At 41.2% G+C, this 16,803-nt stretch overlaps 1 protein-coding gene across 2 annotated transcripts in view; it reads right to left on the bottom strand.

The window, feature by feature from the left end:
- Positions 1-2,351: 2,351 nt before the first annotated feature.
- adamts10 (ADAM metallopeptidase with thrombospondin type 1 motif, 10) overlaps positions 2,352-16,803 on the bottom strand; it is a 67,680-nt gene continuing 53,228 nt past the window's right edge. The window contains exons 19-27 of one of the 2 annotated variants that reach the window (XM_078168923.1): positions 11,868-11,948; positions 10,374-10,537; positions 10,146-10,272; positions 9,268-9,397; positions 8,397-8,601; positions 7,434-7,610; positions 7,175-7,340; positions 5,798-5,857; positions 2,352-5,683 (exon numbers count right to left, since the gene is read on the bottom strand). In XM_078168923.1, coding sequence (XP_078025049.1) covers positions 5,574-5,683; positions 5,798-5,857; positions 7,175-7,340; positions 7,434-7,610; positions 8,397-8,601; positions 9,268-9,397; positions 10,146-10,272; positions 10,374-10,537; positions 11,868-11,948 — 1,220 coding nt within the window. In that variant the 3' untranslated portion in view covers positions 2,352-5,573. The remainder of the gene's footprint in view (positions 5,684-5,797; positions 5,858-7,174; positions 7,341-7,433; positions 7,611-8,396; positions 8,602-9,267; positions 9,398-10,145; positions 10,273-10,373; positions 10,538-11,867; positions 11,949-16,803) is intronic. The other variant, XM_033622345.2, reaches the window with a different exon arrangement.

Below are 16,803 nucleotides of genomic sequence, written 5' to 3'. Positions count from 1 at the left end.
CCAAATGATGGTGTTTCAGTTGTGAACTGCCGGCTCCACCCAGCCTGTGGTTACTTCACGTTGTGTTTGTGTCGTCACAGAGGGTGCTGCTTCCAACGCCCATAATAACTGATGCAGGTTCATACAGAAGTGGAGAGAACACTGTGCTCACATGAGTGTGTGCATGTGTGTGTGTGTGTGTGTGTGGAGGTGTCAAACTGTTTTTCTTGCTGTTTTGTATCATTTTGAGTGAGAATGTTTTCAAGCACCTGCACAGCAAACCTACACTGTGGCTCTGCACTCACATTCAGGGGCGGCTCTAGAGACTTTTGAATGGGTGGGCCAGACTGAGGCCAGATGGGGGCCACATTTGTCAAGTAACTAAAAATGTATGTAGACTTATATTTGAAGCCCCGGTACTTGACAATAGTAAAGTGCACATTCTAAATAGTTACATGACTTGTTCACTGTATTAAATTAATACCAAATACACAACTTTATTCTAATATTCTAACAGGAAATCAGTTTAAATAGCCTCTATTTGTAACTCTGCATAGTGTAAACAAAGACGTGTAAAAGGCCCCCCAGCCCTCCTAGGAAGGACTATTACACCCAAAAGAGACAAAAAACGACTACTGCTTCCTTTGTAGGCATTTTGTGACTCTTCGTGGCTGTTTTGTGTTTCCTTGAAGTTGTTTTGCATCTCCTTGAGGTTGTTTTGAGTCTTCTTGAAGTTGTTTTGCGTCTCCTTGGGGTTGTTTTGTGTCTCTTTGTGGTGGTTTTGCATCCTTTGAGGTTGATTTGTGCCTCTATGAGGTTGTTTTCATCTCTTTTTCTCTTGTCATCGTTTTGCGACTCTGGTTGTTTTGCATCTCTTTGAGATTGATTTGTGTCAGTTTGAGGTTGTTTTCTGTCTCTCTGACGTTGTCTTTCGTGTCACTTTGAGGTTGTTTAAGTGCCTTTGAAGCTGTTTTGCATCTCTTTCTTTTTTTTGCACAGTGGTGGTTTTTCATTTATTTAGAGGCGTTTTGCATCTGTGGTTGTTTCTGCTTTTTGTGGCCACTTTGTGTGTCTTCGAGGTTTATTTCACATCTGTTCTTAGTTGTTTTACATCCCATTTTGTGTTTCTTTGTGGCTGTTTTCATTTATTTATGGTCGCTTTGCATCTTCATCGTCATTTTGTGTCTTTGTGGTTAATTTGTGTCTTTTTGGTCACTATGCATCTTGTGTCTCTTTGAGGTTGTTTGCATCTCACCTCAACTGTTCTATGTCCCATTTTCTGTTTCTCTGTGTTTTTTATTATTATTTGTGTTGTTATGTGTATTTTCTCTTTTGTGGTCATTTTTTTGTCTCTTTGTGATCATTTTGGATCTCTTCATAGTTATTTTTGATTCTCTTATAGCTGTGTTATGTCTCATTTTGTGTTTCTTTGTGGTCATTTTTCACTGATTTATAGTTTTTTTTAAATTAGATTTTTATTTGGCTTTTTTGTCATTTTGCATCTTGTTTGTGCCTCTTCGTAGTATGTTGTGCCTTTATAGTTGTTTTGTGTCTCTTTGTGGTAATCTTACATCTTGGGGAGGTTTCATTGACTTTCCAGTAATAAACGTTAACAATTACTTCATACAGAAACTCGTTCCAGGGGCCCCTGGGCCTGCACCCAGCAAGCTAGCCCTCTGGCCTCAGTTATTATTTAAAGGTCACATTAATGATTCTGTAACTTTCTGTGGGAGACAGGGGACAGACATGGTCTAAATCAGATAAATGTATGTCCTCATGATCATGAATACACCTTTCAGAAATTGGATGTCTCAGAAGACAAGGAGAAAATCTGTTCTATCTGTTTTTTGTGAGTTTCATCACTGATTCGTACCAAGATGTCTTTTTTGATATCACCACTGAGTTGCTAATTCCAAACAGTAACAAAAGGTCTTTTATGCTGCTACTTTGGAAACATTTGCAACTTTTGGTGTTTCATTTAATGATTTTGTGTTTTGTCATGTTTAAGTTTTTGTGAAACATGTTAAACAGTATTAGTCTTGAGATGAAGACAGTACATACAAAGGGTAAAACAGAGCATAAATCTAATATCTTTACAGACACACTTACATGCACACATACAGTAAATGAACATACACACACATTCAACTGACCCCTTTTCATCCAATCGATGATGGACGTCTCAGCCTCATTCAGACAAAAGAAAGAAGTTCTTGCTTCTTCTTTTCCGTTAAGTCTGTCAGACCTAGAAATAGACCACTGATGATCTCAGTCTCTGTCTTGAAGCTGAAGTGAGCCTTTTTAGCAAAAGCACAAGTTGAGGACAGAGAGTTCAAACGACCAGATCTTATTTCTTCAAATCAACAAGGCGCCATGTTTAATCAATTTAATATTTCCTTTTAAAAAGATGTACATGGGGGACAAATGGATTCATCTTCTATAGCATTGAACAACATACAGTACATGTCATGTTATAATTAGCATGTGACAAAACAAAACAACAATTACCGGTACTGTCCCTCTTATTTACTCAGATAAAACAGGCTCACTTCTCAGTGTGAACCTTCATTATATGCACAGGCAGATACAGAAAAGAAATGCCTTCAGACACTGAAACAGAAAAATCTTTTGAAACTTTATGTGCAACTGAAAATGATACAAACTGTGTTTCAACCTGTTCAGTCCTGAAAACTGCAGGGGTGAGTTAGTTGATGGCATACAAATAAAACTGTATGAAATCTTTAAATTAAATAATGTTTGCATGCTCCACGTGGATGAATGAGCAGACGTTTTAATTTTCTGAGACCCTTCACACAATCTGATAAACCAAAAGCTGTACAGGTGTTCAAAAAAATCAAATGTGTGTTTACTGCTGCCAAAATAGATTATTTTTATAATCCCACAACTGTTAAGAGTGCTCGGAAATACCAATATTTTGTACATTGCCCCATCAGAAATTGTTACAGCATCTGACATAATACTAAAATTTGCATAGTGAGCTGCATATGGGGATTTTGGAGGAATATTGGCCACTTTAACCAAGCCAGGGAGTGAAAATTAAAAGCTTAAATTATGACTGAAATTAACAAAGAAACCCAAAGAGATCGGTAATATTACAAAAGGCTCAACTCGATTTCTAAATAATTAAAAGCACAATTTGTTAAAATGATAACATTGACAACAACAGTGAACTAATAGCACCAATCCAAACCAAAGCACCACAAGAAAAAAGGAACAACATTGCAGCTAATCCCCATAAAACCAAACTGTAGCTTCTTTAACAATGAAATGATGTGACATGTAGTGTTACACAGAGCTGTTGTCAGCGGTGATCAGTGTGAGTGTGTGTGAAGAAAAGACCGGCCACGGCGGAGCACAGTGGACGTCACAGTGATGACTGATCTCTGAGGCAGCATTTCTAAAAGTGTTCAGGATGGAGAAACAGCTGAAACTGCATTTAAACAAAAACTCTCAGTGAAAAAAAAAAAAAGAAAATCTTGAATGAAATCAGCACTAAACAAATTTCGGTCAGGTGACACATTTCCTGTACAAGAGCAGGAAAGGTGTGACCTTAGGGTGACATGATCACATCACTATCTTTAAAAGGAAAAAAAGCTGACACGGTTTCACACTGGTTCCAGTTCACACACTTGAGCCAAAACATCTGTGCATAAATAAATCATTTAACTGCTGTGCTGTCCTGCGGCTAATATCTGGGTTCTTGTTTTTGAGAAAGAAAATACACTGACTTGATTTCAGAATAACTCAAATCATGTGAAAGCCATTATATTGTGAAAGAGGCTGCTCGAAGTGATGAATTTACAGAGAATTATCACCTAAATCTGCAGCTCTTCTCAACTTTATGGAGCTTTCTATTGAGTTCAAGCCCATTGTTTCACTGTCTGACCGCAACTTAAGTGTTCTGAATCACTCTCACTGCTCTCATAGTGTCATTAATGCCTGCAGCAGGCAGCCGTTATCATAGAAAAAGCTCTACAAAGCAATATTACGCTACCTGCTCAGCACCAAACAGCCAAAACACACAGTTGGAGATTTGAACATAAAGGCGCATCTAGCAGCTAAAGAGACAGATATTCCCCACAGGAGTTGGTGAAGACCAAAACCAAGCTAAAAGACTATTAGACTTAATTTCAAGGTGGACTGACACACTGTCACTGCTGGATGTGTAACTAAGCAACTGTTTGCTAACAAGTTTGCCATATCAACTCAAACGGTGATATGTTGTGTTTCCAACTTGTTCTGCTGCCCCCATGTGGCCACAAAAAGAGAGATGAGTTTAAATTAGCTTAATTCAGAAAAAAAATGTTGCAGAAATCTTTTCACAGCAGCCTCAAAGAAATCAGATATTTTATGGGTGTGTAAATCCATCCTCAGATTAGCACTCCTACTATAAAATGCAGTTTGAAAGCAGTGTGGTCAGAGGTCTTCACTCCTCCTCACTGGGCCTGTTCCTGCTGGCAGAGCTGACTCAACTGTGTGTCACTCTGCTCTGAATTTCCACTCACAGTAAAAGTTACTAGCACTGTGGAATGAGTGGTAACATCTGGCAAAAATAAACCAAAAAAAAAAAAAAAAAAAAAAATTAACAGCAAGGCCCCGCGCTGAGGGATTGTCAGATAATGACACTGAGCCCAGCTGTTAAAAGTTCCTTTTTGAAGACTTTATGCACGAGCTGCCGCAGTCCGCAGCCACAAAATAACATCCTATAATCTGAAAATGTCCTGGCGATTCAGCACTGGATTTGCTCACATCGCTAAAGCCTCTGTGCAGCAAGAAGCTCTGTTTTACTGTAGAGGTGATAACATTTAAGCAAACTAACGTAAATGGCAAGACTACGGCAGGTTCACTGCAGTGAGACATTTATAGCTTCCACAGAGACATCAAGTCAAATCACATGAAAACATAACATACACAAGTCCTCGGACTGCTGACACTTTGTGCAAATCAAATTCTGCTCATACTTCAGCTGAATAACAGCGAGGACTTGATGGATACGCTGATACGGAACGAAGCAACGGCATACAACAATGTGGTCAAGTAACAACTATTAGATAACATAGAAACAAATCTTTCATTTTATAGCATAAGATATTCCTTTTCATGGGCGAAGATATCTGGAAAATCATTTTCTTTACAAAGTGGATTTCTTTAACTAAACAAATATCACCTGTTAACATACAGGTTTAAGAGAGTACTGCGACCAGCCCTGCGGCCAAAGAGAAATATAGTAGCACCAAAATATTACAACAGAGGGATCATTAGAAAGACAGACGATGGAGGGAAGTTAATCTCTCCTCTCTCTCGGTCTCTCCAGGTTTCAGCAGCCCTCCCTCCAGTGGAATGTAAAACTCAGCTTGGCCCGGAGAGGCGTCTGGTTTGTGCTGGACTCTTGCTGGAAAATACAGGTCCCTCTTTAACAGTTACGGGACCAGGTGTCAGTCCGACAGCGTCCCAGTTCGATCTCACACTCCTCTGATAGAGGGAGTGTGAGGGCTGCTGTTACGAGGCTCAGTGGGAGGGTATCAGGCTTACTGTGAGTGTGTACAGGACCCAGAGATGGGATGCTGTGAGCGTCAGTGTCCCTGGCAGGTCTTGCAGCACATTTGTCTGAAATATGGCCGGCTGCAGAACTTGAACCTGAGCACCAGGGGGCAGTAGGCCACAGTGTTCACATCTTTACACTCTGAAGGGAAGACAAACATGAAACAGCTTGGTTAAGGCATGGTGCACATGATTTTTATAGAAACAGTGCAGGATTTCAATCAAAAATACAGAGAATATTATCACTTTTATCCACCTTTATTGTTCAGACTTATACGACTTGTATGGAATGACAATAATCCTCCCGTCATTTGGCCTGTGGATTAAATGATTAATTAAATCACTTTTTGATGCTTGAGAAAATCAGAAATGCCACATTTTGTATATAAAATCTGCAAAGCAATTAAAAAAAATCTGTATGCGTATGTGCCTGCCCACAGTATAAACATACACTAATAAATAGATGTGTACATGTATGTAGATGAATGTGTGTTTATACTTATACAGACATTTGTTACTGACATAAAATGCAGTGAAAGTGGGTTAGGACTCCACTGGAGTTAAAAATGTTCAAACATATTACCTTGTATATAAATATTAACATCTGTTTATTATAACTTTAAACATTGAGAAAAGGCTGACTACTGAATGAGTCACTGATATGTGGTTACACACATACCTTTTACAGCAGCATTTTGGGCCACATTCAATTCATAATAATTTCACTGAATGCTTCAACATTTTTAAGGTCCAGTGTGTAGGATTTAGGGGGATATATTGGCAGAACTGAAATATAATATAATAAGTGTTTTTCTTTAAGTGTATTATCACCTGAAAATAAGAATTATACTTTCGTTACCTTTGAATGAGCCGTTTATATCTACACAGGGAGCAGGTCTTCATCTACAGTCCGTCATGTTGCACCACTATGTTTCTACAGCAGCCCAGAACTGACAAACCACACACTGGCTCTAGACAGAACCACTTGCATGTAAGCTTTGGCCACTGTAGTTAGCAGCCCCTCCGCGACGAGCAGAATTGGAATACATGAAACTGCTTTATTCCGTGTTTTACCATTTTAAATCAGTGGGTCTGTTTGATTTGGAGAGGAGGAGACCTCTGCAGATATTTCAGCTCCCAGTAAAAAAAAAACCTCCTTAACATTTGGATCTTAAGTTATCAAAGAAAAGCAGGTGCTGGCTAGCGACAGGTCTCTGACGAGCTGAAGAGTATTGAAGAAACCCAGATTTGTAACGTGAAACTGCTTTACGTAGTGTTTTTATTAGTTTGAATCACCCCGTCTGTTTCTTGTGGAGAGGAAGAGACCTCTGCAGATAATTTGGCTCACAGTAAAAACCTCCTGAACAATAAACACTGCAAGATTTCTAACCAGGAGAAGTTAACCAGAAGGAGAATCCTCACTGCTAGATGTCACGAAATCCCTCTAAACCTTACACACTGCTCCTTTAAAAAAAAACAAGTTGAACAAATTAGGGGATTTTAAAATCAAATTCTTAATTTGAGCATGCCAATTTTACATTTTGTTCAAATGAACCTGTAAGTGGGAAATCTTTCTATAATGTTCTTCCTTTTAAACATTAAAAGGAGCCATGTGTAAACTTTGACCTCTGACCTTCAGGGTTGTCTGTACTGATGGGCAGACTGAGGTCACATTTGCTCTTGCATTGCTGCATGGCTGCTGGCCGCTGATGTTCCAGACACTCATTGGACGGCTGGCCGGTGTGGGTCAGACACTGCACCGAGCGCATCTCCTGACCCAGACCACACCTGGCAGAACACTAAGACATTGGGGAGTGTATTAAAGTACAAAACAGACACTGAGTTGTTTCTAAATGTCCCACCACAACCACAAAGAGGTCCAAGACTCTTACCTCTCCCCAGGGACCCGTCACCCACTGAGGGGGAGGGCAACGCTGCAGATTACAGCGCACCCTGGAGGTGGGTCGGCCATGTTTGGGGCACTTGGACTCTGGCAGGTTGTCACCGCTCTCCCCACTCTTACACAAGACCACACGGTGCCTATAGCCAGGACCACAGCTGGGCGTACACTGCAGACAGAGTAGGAGATGAAGAAAGAGGGAGAAAAAACATCAGGCAAGAGGGCAGGGAGATGGAGGCGATGGGAGGGTGCAGCAGGGGGTCACTGCGGTCATAAGCATGCAGGAAAGAAAATGTTCTTAATCCACTCAGCAGAGGGCAGCAGCTGTATAAGAAACACAGTCAAGAGCCTGCTTAGTTCCTGTAAGTCAGCTGGACATAATTCCTTTTCTGAGTGTGCCATCACTGCACAAGACGTCAGAGAAAAGTTGAACACTGCAGCACTTCTGACACCATTTAATTTGGTTTCAATTCATTCTAAACTGTGAAAACAGATTTTAGCTCCAGGAACAAAGTGGGGTATGAGAAGATGGACTTTTCAGACCTGTTATAGTTAAAGAACACAATAAAAAGGCTTAAAAGTATAATTTACATGTCTGCAAAGACATAAAAGATGCCCTTAAACTCCCACAGACTTTTCAAACTGAGGGTCCGAATTGAAAACAGGTCAGGGGATTCCCACATGACAAGTGTAACAATATGTATTCATGACTGCAACAACATGTTCAGCGTGATGTATTTGTCTGCTCCGTGCCTCTGTTGTGTATTTCATGGTTAAGGTTCTCTTACTTTCTCCTGGCAGATGTTTGGGTTTCTTAGGTTCAACTGGAAAATAAACTATTGCTTCATCTGACAGGAATTCTGCAGAAAACGCAAGTATTGGTTGAAATTCAGCCACGAGTTGACGAAAAAACAAAAACCACATGCATGATGGGAGACCTCTGACGTCGGCCTACCTCTGACCAGTCCAGGGCCAGCCACTCAGGGGGGCAGCTGTGGTTGCTGCAGGGCTCAGTGAGAGAAGGACGTGAGGATGTACAGGCTGAGTCGTCCAGGACCTTCTCCTCTGTCACGGAGAGCCTCCTTTTACATAACACGTCCCGTGTTCGCAGGCCGCCGTTACAGCTGCGGCTGCACTCCGACCACTCTCCTGTCCACCAGCTGGAGGCAGAGAGGAGATTCACTCATTTGCATCGCATTATATAGTGTGGAGACACTGCAGAAGGAGGCTATACCGTGCAAACAGAAATCACAGGTAGGAAAAGTGGTGCACATACTAAGAAAAGCTCACCAACACAGTACAAATACACAGACAGCATTACATTTACACAAAGTGCATAGGTGCAGCAAAAAGTTGATAAGACTACAAAGACTACAATTTAGGATGAATAAATGCAAATGTGCTAAAAGATAGATTATACAGTATGTACAAAAATAAGATTAAAAATGTGTCTTTTTATAGTTATGACTATCAAAGTGTTATTATAGAACGAAACCTGAACAGTCACTTTACGGTTGTGCCTAAACTATGTCCATCCAAACATGGTTTTACTGTCAGTATAAGTGTGTCATCAGACAGGGACAACAAGCAACTTCTCTAAAACTGCAAACTTAAACAGACATAAGCACAAATATCAAAACACTAAATTTTATTTAGAAGTAAAGAGTCATTTAAAGGCTGACATGGAGATAGTAAGTATAGATGGAAGGAATAAGTGTGATAAAAAGCTAAATAAGATAATAAAAAAAATGCACACACACACACTATACATTATTAGATATTTATATTCTACATGAAGAAAATCTTATCAACAAGAGACAACTCACGATGGGGAGCAGGGCTCAGTATTGCAGGATCTCCTCTTCTCTTTGGGTTTGCTCTTCTTGTCACAGAAGTGGTTGTAGACGACTGAATGATCTGCCTGCTTCCTGCACACCACCTGCTGGGTCTGCACACCTGACCACAGGTGAGATGACATAAGACATCATGTTTCAATCTGTTGGTTGTTTTGAACCCCGTTTACACATGGAAACTGCCACAGTGCTGAGATTCATTAAGTGAGTAAGCAGTGTTTAAAAAAAATTTGAAAATCAAAATAGCTATTCAAATCCGCTACTACATCTATTTAATGGCAGTTTATCAAACAACTGTTAAAAAAGCAATGCATAAACTTAAATACGACATCTCTGACTTCCAGCAGGCACCCTAATTATTTCAGGAAAAAGATTTAATAAAAGAACAAAAGTAAACCCATTCTTAAGAACTACCACCACCGCTCTAAATGTTCACCCACCACATTCACATCCTCCACTCAACATTTTAAGTGAAAGGATTTATTTCTCAGCGGACAAAATGAGCTCTTATCACATAAAGCAGCATGAAGCATTGACTTCCAAAGGCCAGAAAGGAAAAGGGAGATTGGCTAAGTGTGATATTTTCAAGGTCTCAGAGTCTGTGAACTGTTGAAACACCTCAACATGGACTCCACAAAACACTCCAGACAATGGACAATGGGGAAAAAACTCAAATGACGCCTGGCGCTCTGAGGTGAAGTTTTTTAACTCAAAACGTTCGGGGTGCTCCTGCAAAAACATGAGGTGCCAAGCAAAGCAAAAACAGTAAGCAAAACACTCTCATTGATCACTATTGCAAAAAGACTTCCCTGGCTGCTGAAAACACTCAGGTGCTTTGAGTGAGTATCTACCTCCAGCGCAGAGAGCTGAGCAGCGTGACCAGGAGTTGTAGTGCCAGGCAAACCCAGTCAGAGGTTCCCTGTTAAATGGAGGGTTGAAGCGATAGTGGATCCCTGGGTTCTCCTCCCTCACCAGCACCTGAACATACAACCAACCAAACATTTAATTCTACCTGATGGTGAAACTTCTTGTACGTGTTTTTTTTAAAGGCCTGTTTTGAGGTTTCTTTCCACCCTCACCATGACAATCAGGGTTATGTTTGTTGGCCCCAGAGCTTCAAGAGTTTCTGGTCCGTCAGTGGGTCGCCTGTAGTGGAAGGTGGTGCCGGCAACGTCGAACCTGCGTGGAGTGTCAATGGTCAGCTTCCCATTGATAAAGTACTGGTCTCCTTTACTCTTCAGGACTGGGACACAGAGAAGAAGAAAGACGTTTAGGGAAGAAAGTAAAGTACCAAGAAGAATTGCATGTCACTTAGTGCATCTGAAGCATCACCACAAGAAGCATCCTGGAGCAGAGTGCATTAAAATTCACTGACACTTTAGAACATTATCTATTTGTTGTGTCAAGTGTCAAGATATGTCATTTGTTGCGTAGCTGCCCATCTGCAGTTGCCTGGCCGTTCACATCATAACTGCATGACTGCGGTAAGCAAGCAATCCCACTTGTTTGCTCTTTTCTCATCACACGTAGAGCCCTGCCTGTCTGCTTGTTTGTGTGTGTGTGTGTGTGTGTGTGTGTGTGTGTGTGTGTGTGTCCCCGCTTATCTTCTCAATCTGACAAATATGTGGGAGCATGAATGTATATTTTATCATTTATCATAATCAGATCATTTACATCATGTCAAATATCTTTTTTTATTGTTCATAATAGATTATCAGTATGTTTTTATTCCAGATTTACTCTGGGTTGCGGAAAAAATACACCAGACGCCAAAGCTATCAGTGCGGATTGTGAGCTGGCTGCAGAGCTCAGGGCCACAGTGCTTCCAGTGTGAATCGCCCAACTGGTTAACATGGGTGCTGAATGATAGCGGGCAGTACTCCACAGGAAATCGAGACAGGTATGGCTGCAACCACATTTCATTTAAAGCCTAAAGTGCACCTAACAGCAGTACAAGACATACCCACCAATGCGATGGTTCTTTGAACCCTGCGACAACACAGCGTTGTAATGAATAAACATGAGGCTACATGTAGCAATAATCCACTTTATTCATGTATTTTATTAACTATACATTAAGACTGAGAATGGTGGGCGAGTCATGTAGCTGCTCCAGCCGCAGCTTGACTTATTCGGGAAAATTGGCATGCTTTGCAGTGCTTCTGTGTTCAGTGTGAACCCGATGTCAGAGTTGGATGAGAAGATCAATATTAGCTTTGTGTCAAAGACAGTTCTGTGAAGTATTTAGGCTACTGTAGCTAGCACAAACACTGAGCACAGGTGAAACAGTTATCCTGCATCTAAACTTAGTAACTGTCTTAGTTACATGTTGCATTAAGCAAGACCCTGAAGCCGAAGCAGCTATATGGCATTCAGCTGATATCAGTAACACCGGTGCTGAAGAGTCATTCAGGTGTAGAAAAGGCCTCTTGAATGCAGATTATTCCGAGTACTCGATGAGAGATCAGGACATTCAAACAGGCACATCCTATTCTTTTTTATAAAATAAAAATCATAAAAAGAAACCACACATCTGGCGTTCACAGTAGACATGAGCTTGAATACAATCTTACCAAGGTAGTTGAGGGAGATGTTGAGTTCTTGTATGTGGATAAATACGGATCCTTTGGGAATTCTGACCACTTCTTCATAACCTGAGACACACAAAGTCAAAAAATAAAGCAAGGTTAAGGAGGTTTATTCACTGGGGGGTCGCTGAGAGTGATGCATAAGTAGTGTTTAGCTCTGTGGGACACCGATGGACTAAGCAGAGGCTTCGGATTCCAGCTGCATTCCTGGGCAGCCGGCCTCAGCTGCTCGGCTCTTTGCTAGAGAGCGAGAACTGAGCCAAGAGCCGGCTTCTGCTCTCTTCTTCTCTCCATTCCCGCCATCTGTTTTGGTCTCTTGTCCTCTTTCTTTTTACGCTCATCTCACCTCCGCTCTGCTTCTCTCAGCTCTGCTCTGCTGTCCAGCCACTGCAGCCCTGTAAATAACTTCAGCCTCACTAGAGGAAGAGGGAATGAAAAAAAATGGAGGAATTAAATAATTCCTTCCAGCGTTTTGACCACAAGAGGAAAGGAGAGGTTTGGCTCGTGACCTCTGCGTGGAGTGCTGTGAGGTGGGACTGACCCTGCTCTGGGTTTCTAGATGGAGGCGTTGAAGATTAGAGGGACAGAGATTGAGGTTTTTGGCCTCAGAGACAAACACAGAGAGAGCAAATGCGCAAGAAAAGTGTGTTGCTATGTTAACAATCAGAATCATGTGTGGTAAACAGAGAGGAGGAGCGGTAAACCTTCAGTAACCCCTCACCGCCTACCAGATCTACAGGCTGGACAGATGGAAATAGACTTTGAGAGACATTATCACATCTAAGCTGAGAGCACAGGGCACTGATTAAATAAAGCAGTATCTTTAAAAAACTTGCACTTTTCTGGGATGTAAAGAACTCTGTTTGTCATTCATGTCATCTCTTTCCCCTGTTTTACAGTGTAGGTTCAATGGTTTGGCTTAATCCTAGACCATATTTAAATCACTTGAACAGTGCTGGCGAGAGACTTTAGGAGTTCAGAGAAATCCAAAGCTTGTTATAGACATGACTAAGTGATTCTGCCAGTCATAAATCTTTCTGTGTCCAGAATAAGCCTCCGGTCCTGGCTGTGGAGTTTAAGTTTGGTTAGAGATGAGACTGCAGTTGTGACTAATGCCTACCATACCCTTGAAAACTTTGACAAGACTTTGAAAATAGTTTTAATTACTTTAATTTTATTTACTTTTTATTGACATACATCTAGACAGTGTGTGTTTTTAGTCACACACGATAAGATTTTGCAAACACTTGCAGGGTAGGATTTGCAAGACTAGATTGCTTTTGAGGTTATTTCCCATCCTGCTCCTGCTGGAAAATATTTAGCCAAACTCCCTTTAACAGTTGTAACATATTCACAAGTCCTTATGTATCTGCAAAACTCTAGAAACACAAGATAAACGGCATCATATGTTGACAGTATTCTTGTAAATTCAGCATCAATATATAGGCGGCAAGGTGATGCAGTGGTTAGCACTGTCACCTCACAGTCGACTCTAAATTGGCCATAGGTGTGAATGTGAGCGTGAATGGTTGTCTGTCTCTATGTGTCAACCCTGCAATAGTCCGGTGACCTGTCCAGGGTGTACCCTGCCGCTCGCCCAATGTCAGTTAGGATAGGCTACAGCCCACACGCGACCCCCAACAGGATAAGATCCACAAAAACAAACTGTATTTGTGTACAAACTTTACATTTTGGATTTTGCCGCATCAACTTGCTACCAGCCTCCGTAGGTTAGCTTTACGATTTTAGTGGGAGGAGACCATGGAAATGAGAGGCAAACCTTTTCAAAAATTTAAATTTCTCACTTGAATAAGTGCCGGTTGGTGCATCAGATACAAGCCGGAATAAACACAGGCTCTTGTTCACAACTCCACCAGTTTATCCTTCCTTTCCACAGAACAAGAGAATTGTTACTTGTTCATGTTCTTGCGATTCCCCAAAGTCTCCCCCATGTTAATGGCCTACCTGGTTTGTCGCTACAAAGAGCCCAGCTATTGAATGCTTACAATGTTCATGTCATTAAAAATGATTTTGCTCGAACGTCAAGACAAGAAAAAGACTGACTTAAGACAGCTCTGACTGAGTTTTATGGCCACCTTACACCAAATGATCAAGATCAAGGGAGCACACAAATTGAAGTACAACTCTCATGACCTGATTCCAACATCTGAAATTTGTATGCGCCAGAAAAATCATTTGAAAACTTGCTTGGTATAAGGCCGGCATAAGTTAACTACGTTTAGACTTTTAGGACCTGTAGTGTGTGGACTTGACAAAATGTTAATTAAATGACCAAAGGTATGCGAACGCTACCCTCTACGTACCTTAAACCCTGACTTCAACCACATCTGACACCTCTGGGATGTAATGGAGTACCGTCTGAGAGCCAAACCTTATCCCCCAATATCAGAGCCCAACATCACTAATGCTCCTGTGGCTGAATGGGAGCAAATCCCGGCAGCCGAGATCCAAAATCTTGAGAAAAACTTTCCCACAAGCTGTTAGAGCAGAACATTAATACCCATGGTTTTGGAATGATGTGTTCAGCAATCACATATGTTAAGTAATGTTCAGTGTCCACAGACTTTAGAGCAGAGAGTGCACATTTTGGCAACACAACCAAACAGATGCATATCTTAAGTGGGGGTGAAAAAAAAAAATCTATAAATGACATTATTTATATTTTCTTGCATTGGTGACAAACCACTGCAATGCATGCTGGGACTGCAGCTCTTTAAAAGGAGCACTCCACTGTTTTTACACAAAAGACCATTTATTTGTCACTACTCAACCTGTGCAAACAGATGCAAACTGTCTACTGTGGCTTTGGAGAGAGGTTTCCAAATATTTCTTAAAAATGAGGAGATATCCCTGATGATGGTGCGATAGAGTTGGAGGCTACACAGTTAAACACAAATCCTGTGTCACAAACTGCAGGCATGGAGTTAGAGAGATGTTCTAGCTGTTTAATGGAAATTGTAGGAGCCAGCATGTTTAGAGTTTGACCCAATAGGAAATAAAAGGCACGGAAGTCTCAACTTCTGCAACATTGCTTTTGAAAATTCTTTTAATGGCTCTCTTGCAACTCTTTCAACTTCATGATAGTCACCGGGGCACCTGTTTAATAATGTAGACACCATACCCCAGATCACAAAACACACAGCTAAACAACCTACACTTCATCTTCAGCCGTACTGACAGATTTTTTAGGCCAACGGTAATGTCAGATATTTTGAGGGTAGTTGAGACCTCAGCTGGGGTTGACAGGCTGGCCTGGTCACTGTGGTAAAGAGCGCGGCTGCTTGCTTAGGGTGCGTCCGCTCGAGGAATCCTGGAAGGGGGTGAGTGGTGTTGACAGTTGGGTGAGAAACTCTGAAGTTGGTGTTGCGGGGAGAAATGTGACCCAGAATAGATCCAAAAGCAGCTGGACCTCAAGCCACACTGGTCGGACCTCACCTAAATCTGTCTGCCACGTGTCCCTGGGTGGCTGGTGGATAAATATATGTATGTATATACAGCATATGGTATGTATATGCGTATATTTATTTGTGCTTCCTTATGTGCTAACAGTTTTTCAAGAAATTTCTTATTAGAGATCATGGGTTGGGCCTGGAACAGTTGATAATGTGCATATTTATGTAAATTGCCTGTGTTGACTCATATAATTGGTCATTTATATATTGTATAAGATACTAGCATTATCTTAATTCAAAAATGTGTGAACCTTTATGTATAGGCCCAAACCTGTGTCACACAACCTCCACTTTGTAGACCCTGCTGGCCCTAACACTGTCTAAATCCTGCTTGCCTTACAGCTGCATTTGACACTTGTCAAATCTCAATCAACTCACTGATCGCGTTGGAATAAGCAGCCTGGCTCTCTCTCTGATAGGCATTGTTCTAGATGTTTTGTCATTTGAACCACAAACAATGTCCAGAGAATCAAGTCCTGACTGTGTCTGGGGTTTTTTGTTCTCACCTACTGGAAATACTCCCTTTGGTTTAGGCAAGGGGTAGCGCTAGGGTAAAGCTTGCAGTAACGTAGATTACATCGTGGTCTCAGGGCCGGTTTGTAATCTGGTCCCTGAGTCCTGCCATTTTCTTGAACTTGACTGGCAATTTCAGCTTTAGCCCTTACGACATATGTTCCTGTATCTCCTCATCTCTCTAGTTATACATTTTCATTGGCGTAATGACCCTTCTTGTTCACCCTTGGATGTTTGTTTTCTTCTGGTTTCACGTGTGCCTCATGATAGAAATGTCATCAACATGCCCACTTGCTTGCTGTGAATTCTACGGACAGTGACCTGCTCTGTTCACACATGGGCTCAACTGGACATAACCCAGAATTTGTACTAGGGAGCTGGCAGGGTAAAGTACGTTTAATGTCTGATCCAGCAGATTTAGACATTTGAATTCGGACATACCAGTCCTCCAGGTAAAGTCTAAATAACGGGGCTTCTATTAAACTTGGTAGGTTAATTTCCTTGTCTGCAAAACTTACTTGCAGTGTACCTCAAAGGCCGATTCTAGGCCATATATTTTTCTCTATGTGCATGTTTCCCCTCATGTCATTAGTAGACATACTGCTGCATTTGTATGCAGATGACACGCAATTATATCTTCCTGTCAACCCTATACAAAGCCCATATTGACGGACTAATAAATTTACAAGGCTTTCCATTGAGGTTTCAAAGGACTACCTGGACTTCATTGACGCTGTAATATAACATAATAATAAAAGATGTGTCCCCTGTGGTCCTGAAAAACTGCTTAATGCAGACACTATGATGGATAAGACTAGTGAATATTACTATCTGTAATGCCAACTTTAAATCTGGGCTGGATCAACTCTCAGCTGTTGAATATACACACCATTTATCTCTAAGCACAGCAGGTGCTGAAATAAATGATTCTCCTG

Source organism: Epinephelus lanceolatus, chromosome 6, assembly GCF_041903045.1.
Source record: "Epinephelus lanceolatus isolate andai-2023 chromosome 6, ASM4190304v1, whole genome shotgun sequence".
Lineage (NCBI taxonomy): Eukaryota > Metazoa > Chordata > Actinopteri > Perciformes > Serranidae > Epinephelus > Epinephelus lanceolatus.
Note: the sequence above shows the minus strand (reverse complement) of the source record. Positions and strands in the feature narration are given on the sequence as shown.